This window comes from Sciurus carolinensis, chromosome 7 (genome assembly GCF_902686445.1).
Source record: "Sciurus carolinensis chromosome 7, mSciCar1.2, whole genome shotgun sequence".
NCBI lineage: Eukaryota > Metazoa > Chordata > Mammalia > Rodentia > Sciuridae > Sciurus > Sciurus carolinensis.
The window spans coordinates 627,817-640,161 of NC_062219.1; the positions used below are offsets into that span (position 1 = coordinate 627,817).

The following is a 12,345-nucleotide window of genomic DNA, read 5'->3' on the forward strand; positions in this document are numbered from 1 at the left end:
GACTACATCAACAGGCCCACACCTGTCAGCCCTCACCCAACCTCTCTCCCCCAACAGCTGGTCCCACCTGACCACTGGCCACAGTGATGGCTGTCAAGAGCAGGTGCAGGCCATGCACAGTGCAGCCATGTGCTTCTGGGTAACGGTTTGGTGAAAAGCAGATGCCCCTTCCTCCAATGCACGTCATGAGGACAGGCTCCAAACATTTGGTTACCAGGGAGGTCAGCCCGAGGGTCACAGGAACAACTCAGGCAGAGAAGGCCAGAAAGTCACAGAGAAACACAATTTGATCCCTGATCAAGCAGTGGTGAAGTTTACTCCACCATCAGATGCCCCTTTTAAAGGGTGCTAAAATCTATTTAAACTGTGTTTTTTGTTACCAAAAGCACTCGGACTTCATAAGACTACTTCACTTGTGGATTTCTTGGCTACATGCATTAACATTTGTTTCCTCTTGCTGAAAGTCCAAATTTTCAACAAAGCTGTGTGTGTAAGACTAATAGTTTCACTCCATTTGTTCTTCTCTTGGCTGGTATAGGTCACTAGGTTCTCAGTGTACTGCAAAATCGACTTTAAGAACCTGTTAAAGAAGAAGGAAATTAATCTATCCATTATAATATATAACAATGACTTAAATTATTGAAATTACTCCTACAAAATTTTTATAGATTCAAGAAAAGATATAAAAAATAAAAACAACACAAACTGAATGAAAGACAAAAGTGCTAAGAGGCAAATGCCACTTGGGCGGGCATCTGGAAGTTCCACGAGATGTAAATTCCTTTTCACATTCTCTAAAATCCAGACGAGATGCTCCTAAGTAATGGAACGTGATTCCAGAGAGGCTCTCGGCACCACCTGGATCAGACTGACCCAGAGCAGGCACACAGCACCCGTGGTGACAAACGAGCATGCCCTGGGGCTCTGCAGGGTGCAGGGCCTCTCCCACCGCAGCCTCCCTCATGGGAGATGCCTTTCACTGTGAGACAGAACTGCTGCTTAAGTGCTTTCCTTCATGTCCATCAAGCTGAGCACAGAGGAACACACCCATGATTCAAGCTGCTTGGGAGGCTAAGCAAAGAGAATCACAAGTTCAAGCTAGTCTCAGCAATTTAGTGAGACCCTGTCATAAGAAAAAAGCAGGGGGGCTGGAGATGTAGTTCAGTGGTGAAGCACTTGCCTAGCATGCACAAGGCCCTGGATTCAATCCCCAGTATATAAAAAAAAAAAAAAAAAAAAAAAAAAAATCCATTAAGAAGAATGGCCAAGCATGGAGGTACACCCCTGCAATCCCAGCTCACTGGGAGGCTGAGGCAGGAGGACAGGACGTTCCAGGCAGCATCAACAACTTAGCGAGACTATCAAGATACAAATGAGAATTCTTGGGAATGTAGCTCAGTGGTACAGCACCTTGGTTCAATTCTAGTAGTGGAAAGAATGCTCATCAAACTGATAGTAAGTAGGGCTGGGGTGTGGCTCAGTGGTAGAGCACTTGCATAGAATGTGTGAGGCACTGGCTTTGATTCTCAACATCACATATAAGTAAATAAAAATAAAGGTCAACCAACAACTTTAAAAAAAACTAAAAATCTTAAAAAAAAAAAAAGAAAAGAAAAAAATGACAGTAAGTCATCTCTAATGGATGGGAATAAATAAATGCCAATTTTACTTTTTCAAAGTTCTCCTCTAAGTTTCCCAAATAATAACTTTTCTGCAACTTTTTATCATGAAGATTTTTAAACCTAAAGGGAAGTTTAAAGAAAGACACAGTGAAGATCCACAGATGTTTTGTCCGGGGAAGTGTTTCTCAACTCAGGGTGATTTTGTCCCCGGGGATATCTGACAGTTTCTAATCCATTCGGATGGTCACAACTGGGGAGTGATGCTAGGATGTGGTGGGTGGAGGCTAGGGATGCCACTGAACCTCCTGGAAAGCACATGAAATGTCGAGCGGGTTCTAGCCAGACCCACAGTGCTAAGGCTGAGCACACTGACTGAGTCACCAGTAGTGCCACTCACGTCGGGCTGCGTCGCGTCTGTGTCCTGGGTTCAGTGTGACACACACTGATGTGCTGCCCATGCAGAGCACTGTTTCATGGCCACAAAAGCACTTAGGACTTGACGGTGGAGGGAGGTTCGTCAAGCCTGTCCAGGGACCTCCTCCACTTTGGAATCTCTGGATGTGAAATGGGTGACACAAGGTTAGCCTACTCTCTGATCCCGAGATCTGGGTGATCCTGAAAAGTGTACTTCCAAAATCTGAAACGGTCAGTCACACACAGTGATGCCAGCTGGTTTTTAGTCCTAAAGGATGTGGCAGGGCTGCTTGAGGTCCAGCCTGTAGACCCTCTGCCCAAGATGGCTATGGGTGCAGGCAGAGCCTCAGGCTGCTCAATGCCGCAGCACCTTCAAAGCCTTTGTCCAGCTTGTGCCTGGACGCCGAGTTATTTCTGCACTGACTAAAGGGTTCTGAAAGGATTCACACACAAGCCACATGCAATTTTGTGGAATGTGCCCACGCTGGGTGTCAGCCTGAAATGGTCACAAACTATTCAGTAACAAAATCCCCCCAGAAGAACAGCTAAGGGCCCACAGAAAGTAACACATAATGGCGATAATGACTTTAAAATTCCCCGAACACAGTTTCATTCTTCTAAGTAGGACATACTTACTTCAGATACTGCTGGTGTTCTTGAGAACCTTTTCCTTGGACAACATGAATGCTGACCAATTCCAGTGTAATGAACAATAAAATCAAGTAAAGCATGGGAGACAGAAGCCTGATGCTGAAAACAGATACAAGTAGGTGAAGTTCAACAAACACACATTTTTCCACTTCTGTAAGAATGTCTCACCTAGCCCACACCTTTTCAAGGGTACTGAAATCCAAACATCTCATCTCAGAGATCCTCTTCCAGACACTGTGAGCCCAATCCCTGCACCAGCTCTGCCTGCAGCCATCAGGTGTGCCCAGGCACCCAGGCCTTCCCTGCCCAATGGCAGCACCTAAGTCTGAGGAGGCAGTGGTCCTGCCTACCCGCAGGTGCTGCACCAGAACACCAGCACAGCCCAGTCGGTGCCCATGCTCTTGGTCCTCTGCTACCATCCTCCTCGGAGTTCAAACTTGGTAAAGGGTTCTCATGAGAAGGAAGGACAATGCCTTACACATGAAAGTGTGTTCAATGTCACTAGACTCAAAGAAACACCAGGCTAAGCCAGACCTTATCTGTCCCACAATACCGGTAGAGACATATGAAAATGCTCTCTCAGGAGGGTGTCTGTTAATGGCATCAGCTCATAAACTGTGCGAGCGTAACCCAAGCACCGCTTCTAGAAGGCAACCCACCAGCAGTTCCCCATATAAACTTAGGGACCCCACACCCTTGGAGCCACAGTTCTAGGAACTTGTCCCAAACAGTCACGTCTTAAGGATGTAGTACAATCTAACAGACATGCTGTTAAGGAAGAAACCACAAGTTAACAAGCTATCAGATTTTAAACCCAAATACTCATTTGAGCAAGTAGGTTCCATATGTACAGACGTTATTTTGAAGCAGAAAGCACTGTACTTCTCTAGGAGGAGGGATCCCAAATGCATCCACAGACACTTCCCTGCCCAACTGCCTCCTGCAAGGCAGCAGTGATTGCACCTGCTCAGCATGCACACGTAGTTCTGCCGCTGTCGTGAGCGCAACCTCCTCTCCACCCACTGCCTGTGCCTCAGCTGCAGGGAGGCCAGGACCTGGCTGGACACATGCTGGCACTGGGTGCTGATGCTGCGGAGCACAACCAGCACTTCGAGGACGCCTCTGGGACAGAAGAGGGTGGGAATGTGAGTGCTGCAGAGCTCAGCGAGCAGTTGGGGCCACCTGTAAGCAACAGCATGACTTCAGGGGACACATCCCATCACCAGAGCCTCACTGCAGGCTCCAGTCTGGGCCAGCTGTGCTGCACCCTCTGAGGGACAAGGGTCAGCAGGCAGGCTGTGGCCCGGTCTGTTGGTAGAGCTGAAGCATGTGGCAAATGTGAGATAAGGACCATTTAATTGTGTGAGCAGAAGACATGTGACTTCAACAGACACATCCTAGGCTTGCTAAAGATCATCAAGCCTAATGAGCTAATACTGGGATTCCCACACACCACCAAGCTACTAAGACCCACACAGAGCACAGCCCCGCTTGCTGCCTCAATCTGCCCAGGGTGCTTTAACAGTTCCCAAGAGGTCCTAGCACTCACTTCTCAGTGGGAAGCCCATCGGGGTCATGGAAAGCATGGTGATTCTCAGGCATGTGGCAAAAGAGCTCATGCAGAAGTTTTGTAATTAAAGAGTTGCAGGCATTGACTTCAGAATTGCCTTCCAATCTGAAAAACAAAATATTCAAAGATATGTGACAATAATTAAAGTGTCCACATTAGTGCCTGTAAAAAGTATTTATTTCAATGCTCAATGAGTGATGAACCTTATCTGAAACTTAGCTTCTCTAATATAAAATGAAGATAGCCACGGTCACAGAGAAGAGTGAAACCATCCCATAACGCACTCACAGCAACGTGCTCCGCAGAGGAGGGTGACGCACAGAGGAGCACGCTGCACCCCTCAAGGTCCCAACAGTGCATCTCCACCACTCTTCCCCTGTGCTCCAGACTCTGCACTCACGGTCTGCTGAGTGATCCCGGGTGGGTGCCACCACCGTCCCCACACACCACCTCCAGACCCGAGCTGCTGGAGCCTGCAGTCGGCAAGGCCTCCAGGGCTCTCGTGCCTGCGGCAGCCGCACAACTTCCACAGCCCTGGTTGCTGACTGTCGCTGGCAACACAAGGACTGTGCAGCCCAGGACAGTACACACCTGGCTGCTTCCTGACCGGGACCTTCTGACAAAGGCAGCAGAGGCCAAGTCCTGAGGCTCTTCTCACAGCTCAGCACCTGGGAGGAAAACGCTGATAAAGATTCTACAACATCCTAGATGCTTTCAAATGTTACAGATGTTAAGTCACTTTTGAGAAAATATTATTTTGTAAAATTGTTACAGATCCTATTTGAAAATGAGATGGTAAGGCTCAGAAATCTGGTATGTTCAACTGAGAGACAGAAACCTACCACCAGAGGATGGTGGGTAGCTAATACCTGGATGGTTATGGACGTGTCCACAAATCCTTGTGACACCCTCAGTTCAGAGGTAGGACCTACTTCCCTTCCACTGATCTGGGATCAGCGTGGTTTACTCGTCTGTGTCCAAGAGAACAAAGCAGAGGAGAGAGGGCCACATGCCCCAGCTCTGGGTGAAGCAGCATCACCCAGGAACTGATGCTCAGGGCCCTGAGAGGCCTCTGGTCAGCTTCCAGGCTTCCTGGAAGGGACAGTGCCCAGCAGAGCTGAGAGGACCACAGCCCAATGACACACAGCTGAAGCCACATGAAGATCCCTCCACAAAGTTCTCAAATTTCTATCAATGAAACTGAGCAAATTAAAGAGAAGACACCAAAGAACGTGGGTGATCCATCATGCAGCAGCAACAACCAGAGCAACAGGCCTATAAAACAGAATGCACCATCATTGCCCTATGTAAACGTATGATTACACAAATGGTATGCCTTGACTCTATGTACAAATAGAGAAACAACATGTGTCCCATTTGTATACAATAAAAAAAAAAAAAAAAAAAAAAAAAAAAACTGGAAAGTGCGTGAAAAACAGGGCAGGAGCAGGAAATGGGCAGGATCTGAAGCAGGTGCTGTGGGGATAGGAGGAAGCCAGCTAGGACCACAAAAGAGGACAGCAAGAAGCAACAGAGGCTCGAGAGGCTGTGGCCGTGCCAGGTCACAGGCCTAAGCCTGCCCTATGGAATCTTCCTTTCTGGAACCTTCCTCCTACTCTGCTTTCTAAAGGCTGACCTGCTGACCTGCAGGCTCTGGCAGTCCTCCCTCCAGAGTCATCTTGGAAAGCAGAGTTGCATGGTAAGGAAAGGGACGCAGCAGGAGTGCCATCAGAGGGACACAGGGGAGCACTGTCCAGCACCACTCAGGCCTCACCTTGCCTCGGAAGGACGGATGCTCTCGTCCTCTGGTCACTGCCTTCTGGCAGAGGAGGCTATTCTCGCTGGCCTCCATCTCCTCAAGGTCCTGCTTCTCCGGGCTGCCTCTGGGAAGGCTCCCTGCACTGTTATGAGCTGATTTTACAACTGCACTGAGGGGGCAATCTCAGATGATCCACAGGACTACCGTTCAGTGCCCTGCACCGCCCTCACATCCCATTATGTGAGAACAGAGTACCTAGCCAATTCCCCAACTGGAACTTATTTGCAGAGATGCTTAAAAGTTTGTCTGAATTTACAAGTCAATGAAAGCTGAGAATAGAGGAAAAAAACAACTTTCACCACTGACAAAGTGGGTCCCTGGGAGGATGCCACATTTCAACAGGCTGCTCGATACTTCCCAAAGCCCAAGCACTTAATTCTAAAGCACCCGATGAGGCACACACTACCATCATTCTCAACCATCACACACAGGAAGAGCGCAGCACATGACTGAGCTCGTGGGAAACAAGAGAAAGGCTGTGACCACAAGTGGCCTCATGGCCCTGGGCACTCTGACGGCTCTGCAGAAAGAGCAGCCTCACCTGCATTTGGCATACCTGCTTTTTAAGCTGAAAAACTGGGTGGCAACGAGAACTGTAGCCTTCTGCAAGGTTCAACAACACTCTTATTGCTGCTTTCTCCTAGTTTAGGGAAAAAACAGATATTACTTACAGTTTCTGGTTACGTTTTCAGTTTTCTTGTATTTAATTATAGGTAAGGTAGAGTTTGGGTTTCTCATTATCTTCCTTCAGATAGCTCCATTTAGAATCATTTCATTAGGTATGAATGAAAACAAGTAAGACTATTCATTTAAATAGGTTGGACCTGATAGTTAAATCATACCTAACAAAATGATTTTCTTTTTTTTTTCTTTTTTGGTACCAAGAATTGAACCCAGGGGCACTTTACCACTGAGCCACATCCCTAGACCTTTTTAAAATTTTATATTTTGAGACAGGGGTCTTGCTAAGTTGCCCTGGCTGGTCTTGAATTTGCAATCCTCCTGAGTCAGTCTCCTGAAGCACTAGGATATCTGGCATGCCTAGCATGAAATGATTCTAAATGGAGCTGAAAAACCATGATAACATACAAAGGCCACACCCACCCTCTGTCCACAATGCAACAAAACTACAAAGGCATAAGGGAGAAAAAGGATCCAAACAATTAGAAAATGTGTGGACACTATAAATCAACACATGACTATAAAGAATTGCTAATCATATAAATACTGAAAAGATTAAAAAACAACTTGTAATATATTACTAGAAAATTCAAGTCAGTCAATTGAAAACTACCAGAAGCAGAAAAGGCAGGGAGCTGACAGCTGGCAAATGTAACAGGCAATACCTGTTTAGGCTTCTCAGTGGGGCACAGAACAAGACACTCAGCAGTTGGAAATTAACAGCCAAGGACAGGTGCTGAGCTATGGTCCCCTCAGACACCTGAGAGCCCAGGTGCACAGTGCATCACCCACAGGGTGACATCCAGCAGGGCAGGCAGACACTTGTGTGGTCAGTGAAGTCCTACTGGGGACAGTGGGGCCTGCAGGTTCTGCAGGCCACTGCAGAGTACCTGGCTTCTGTTGTAAGACACGCAAGCACAAGAGCATCTTTGGGGAGAGGGAGGGAACACGTGAAGAAGGATGTGGTTACCGTGTTGAAGGAGAATGGAGTCACAGGAGAAGGCAACATTCCAGGGAGCATGAAGATGGAAGGCTAGGTGGTGGCATGGAGCAACAGGTTTAGGACATATTTTTAAGAGAGAAGACTGAGTATGAATGTGAAAACAAGGAGAAAGGACTTGGGGGTTGTGAGTCTGAGTGGCCACCTGCAAAGAGAGCCACACAGATGGGAATCTTGGGACACAAGGGGCTCACGGTGGTGAAGATAAGAGTGGCCCTGTCACTGAGGGGCTTTCCATATTGTGAAACGGTTTCCCTGAACTAACCTATCAGAAGCTAATATTTTCTGGGTTTTGTGTTTATTTAACTACACAAGTTCACATGGAAAAGTTAGAAAATAGGCAGGAAACTTGAGAAGAGAGAGCAATGTGAGATTAATTTGGCAGACATTAAAGCTGTATCATGAAGCTTTAGTAAAGACAAGATCTTTTAGCCAAGAGCTCAGAGATGGAGCCCTTGTGACGGGCTGACAGATTTGGCTCCATGGAAAAGTTACAGACCAGGCTACATGGACAATGCCTAAACTGACTCCATTCTACCCTGACACTCCGTTACATAGGAAATGCTTTTTCCATGGGAACACCCCACCTCCATAGCCGTCAACAGTTGCTTAGTGTCTCCTGTAAGAACAGCCCACCTCCATATCCATCAACAGTTGCTTAGCATGACGTTTGGCAATACACAATGACAAAATAATGATTCTTACATGATGAAAAATTGTTCTCTTTTTGATTGCTATTTTCCTAAACAATGTACTATGTTAACAATGATGTCAACAGTGATTGTCTAGATATTAGTAACCATTCTTTAGTTTGTATCTAAGTGAGGTCATTTTGACCCACTTCCCCCTTTGTTAATGATGTCGATCTCACGATGTTAGTTTATAATTTTAAATCATAACATCAGACACTAATGATTGATGTACTAATTTATGGTATAAAAACCCCTGCAAACCTATGATCAGGACTGTTCTCCCAATAGCCATTTTTTGGGGGGTTGTGTGAGATAGTCAGTCAGCTGGCTAATAAAGACGCTCAAATTTGGACTCCTCAGTGGTGACTGATCTGCTCTTAAGTTGCATGCCATAATAGCCCTATGCACAAGGAACAAAAATGTTGATTCTGTACATGGTATCAGAGGACTTGCTGGGAATTTGTAAAGGAAAAAAATGTAAAGCTAGATTCTTTACCTCACTGCCAATATTAACTAAATCCTACTTGAATCAAAAGATGTAAACAGGGGGCGGGGACAGTAAAAGCAGTAGGAAAGACATGACTGCTTTTATAATTCTAGAAAGCAAAGAAGCTTGTAAGATTAGAATCCAGCTGGGTGTGGTGGTGGATGCCTGTAACCCCAGGGACTTGGGAGGCTGAGGTAAGAGGATCCTAGTTCCAGCCAGCCTGGGCAGCTTAGTGAGACCCTCTCTCAAAGTAAAATATAAAAAGGACTGGGGATGTAGCTCAGTAGTAAAGTGTCCCTGGGTTCAATCTCCAGATCCCCAGTATGGAAGGAAGGAAGAGGGGCTGGGGATACAGCTCAGTTCAAGCACAATGCCCTGGGTTCAATCCCCAGCCTGTCAAGCACAAGGCCCTGGGAAAAAAAAAGAAAGAAAGAAAGAAAGAAAGACAAGAATTCAAATGTAAAACTGAAAACATGGATCAGAAGACACCAATAGGTAGTTTGAAGAATTACAGACATCAAATATCAAAATACCAATAAAGAAATGGGAAGAGGCAGAACAGAGGGGTGGAGTCAGGCTGTGTGTCCCTGCCCTAAGCTCAGAGCCTAGATAGCTGCATGCAGAAGAGTTGCCCGTGTGAGTGACTGAGGCCCACACTGACCCAACACTCGATTCACAGAGATGCAGTGAATCAGAGATTCCTGCTACTGGAACAGAGAGCAAGAAGGAGCTCATCAGATGGGAACCAGCATGTGCTCCACAGCACAGGGCAGAGCAGGGGAGGTACGCAAAGTGGAGGACAGGCAACACTGGAAAAGCTGCTGGAGAGACAGAGGGCTGCATGGAAAGCAGTCACGTCTTTCAACTGGTAAGTGAAGAGATGCAGCAGGAAGCTGTCCTGAGAAGCTTTGGGAAAGGGGAATTTCTGCATCTTCATCTCTTTCTCGATACAGCAGCAGACACTGTCACTCACGGGGGAGTGCCTTTGCAGCAGCTGTGTACATCACACAAACGCAGCGAGATGGCTGAGATACGAAGGTCACCTAGATCAGCTGTCTCCCAGCAGCAGGAGTGGAGGTGGATGGGGTGCACTCCACTGCCTGGGGGGTGGCACTTCTCCCTGCACACTGAGATCTTCCTGCAATGCCACCCAATCACCTCTCAGCCATGGTCCCATCTCCTCTACACTAGAAAGAGGCTCTCTGGTACCTGAAAGCACTGTGGAGCACCCAGGACCACCCTGGCTGTGCCAGAGAGGGCAGGGTTAACAGCCCTGAGCATGTGGCAATTCCCCAGCAAGCACACAAAGTCACTTCCCATGCCAGAGAAGGATCTGGGCTCTGGGCCGCCAGAGAACACACCAGCATCCAGGCCCATCACCAGGTGTGTGCAGGGGTAAGGCAAGGTAAGGACTACATGAACCGGCTCCTCAGCCTGAGCTCATGCAAGTTGTTTGAAGCAAGTTGCTGATCTTGATGTGAAATAAAATGCAGCGCACACCCCAGCATAGTGCTGACTGATCTGGAGTAAGAAAAAAAACAAAGACCCAACTGTATGTTGTCTGCAAGAGAGATCTCACCAGCAAAGACGTTCAAAGATTAAAGGATGGAACGAATGCAATCTGGAACCCAGCATGAGCAATCATGTTCACATCTGACAAAGGAGACATCAAGACAAACTTAGAAAAGACAAAGAAGGCATTACACACCGGTAAAGGGAAAAATCCAACAAGAAGATACAGCAATTATAAATAGTTATGGCCTGAATGTTAGTGCACCCAATTTCATAAATCAAACACTATAAGGGACAGGTAGGCCAATGACCGTGTGACTTTAAAACTGGACATGGTGGTGCACACCTGTAATCCCAGTAATTCAGGGAGATGAGTCCAAAGGATTGCAAGTTCAAGGCTGCCTGAGACCCTGCCTCAAAATAAAATAAAAAAAAAAACAGGGCTGAATATACTTTCTTTTCAGCTGCTTCTAAGAACTTTCTCCAAAACAAATGATATATTGGACCTTAAAGTAAGAATTAACAAATACAAAAAAATTTGAAATAATTTCTTGCATCTTATCATAATTGAATGAAATTAGAAATCAAGAAGAGGAAAAACCACAGAAAATAAACAAGCACATGTAGATCAAACAATACATTTCTGAATGATGAATGGGTCATTGAAGAAATCAGGGAAATTTTTTAAATTCTTAGAATCAAACAAAATAGAAACACAGCATCCCAGAATCTGTGGGGTACATTGAAGGCAATAAATACAAAGGGAATAAATACATAGGTATAAATTTCTAAGAGGAAAATTTACTTATAAATATAGCTATAAATTTCCCTCTTCAAGAGTTACAAGTGCTTACTAAAAAAAAAAAAAAAAAAAAAAAAAAAAAAAAAAAAAAAAAATCAGAGATCTCAAATAAATAACCTAGTGATACATCTTGAGTTCTTAGAAAAACAAAAACAAAGCAATTCCAAAACTAGAAGGAAAGAATAAAAATGAGAATTGACATTAGTAAAATAGAGAATAAAAGAGTAATACAAAGGAGTAATGAAACAAAGAGTTGGTTCTTTGAAAAGCAAAATTAATAAGCCCTTAGCCAAACTAACAAAAAAAAGAGAAAAAACCCAAATTAATAAAATTAGAAACAAAAATTGGGATATTACAACAGATACCACTTAAATTGAGAGGAACATTAAAGAATATTTTGAAAACTTACATTCCAATAAATAGAAAAACCTAGAAGAAATGGATAAATGTCCAGACTCACCCACTAAAATTGAACCAAGAGGGCATAGAATATTTAAAAGATTTAAAGGGACCAATAACAAAGAAGGAGATGAGAGCAGTAAAAAAAAAAATTAAAAAATAAAAAAACAAAAAATTCCAGCAAGAATAGCCCAGGACTACAGGGATTCATGGCTGAATTTTGCCAGACCTTGAAGGAAGAACCAACACCAATGCTCCCCAAATTATTTCATGAAATAGGAAGGGAAGAAACACTTCTAAACTCACTCTAGAAAGCCAGAATCATCCTGATACTAAAACTAGAGAAGGATACTTCCAGGAAAGAATTACAGACCAATATCTTTGATGAAGACAGAAACAATAATCCTTAAAATAAAATCACTGCAGAATGAATTCAACAACATACTAAAAAGATCACACACCATAATCAGGTAGGTTTCATTCCACGGATGCAAGGATGCTTCAATGTAAGCAAATTAGCAAATGTACTACATCACACAAACAGAATCAGGAACAAGAATCACATGATCTTCTCAACAGATGCAGAAAAAGCCTTCAACACCCATTCATGTTAAAAACCCTGAAGAAACTAGGGATCCAAGAAACTTACCTCAACACAATAAAGACTGTATTAGAAAAACCCAAAGGCAACAGCAA

General features: G+C 44.9%; 1 protein-coding gene across 19 annotated transcripts in view; it reads right to left on the minus strand.

Moving 5' to 3' along the window:
- Positions 1-290: 290 nt before the first annotated feature.
- The window catches only part of Ermard (ER membrane associated RNA degradation), a 38,740-nt gene continuing 26,685 nt past the window's right edge, over positions 291-12,345 (minus strand). For 16 of the 19 annotated variants that reach the window (XM_047557351.1, XM_047557347.1, XM_047557355.1 and 13 more), the window contains 6 exons: positions 6,633-6,716; positions 4,849-4,925; positions 4,237-4,362; positions 3,651-3,869; positions 2,673-2,786; positions 291-580 (listed from right to left, as the gene is read on the minus strand). In XM_047557351.1, coding sequence (XP_047413307.1) covers positions 397-580; positions 2,673-2,786; positions 3,651-3,869; positions 4,237-4,362; positions 4,849-4,925; positions 6,633-6,716 — 804 coding nt within the window. In that variant the 3' untranslated portion in view covers positions 291-396. Of the gene's footprint in view, positions 581-1,655; positions 2,177-2,672; positions 2,787-3,650; positions 3,870-4,236; positions 4,363-4,848; positions 4,926-6,632; positions 6,717-12,345 lie in introns of those variants that run through there. The other 3 variants (XM_047557348.1, XM_047557350.1, XM_047557354.1) reach the window with 3 other exon arrangements.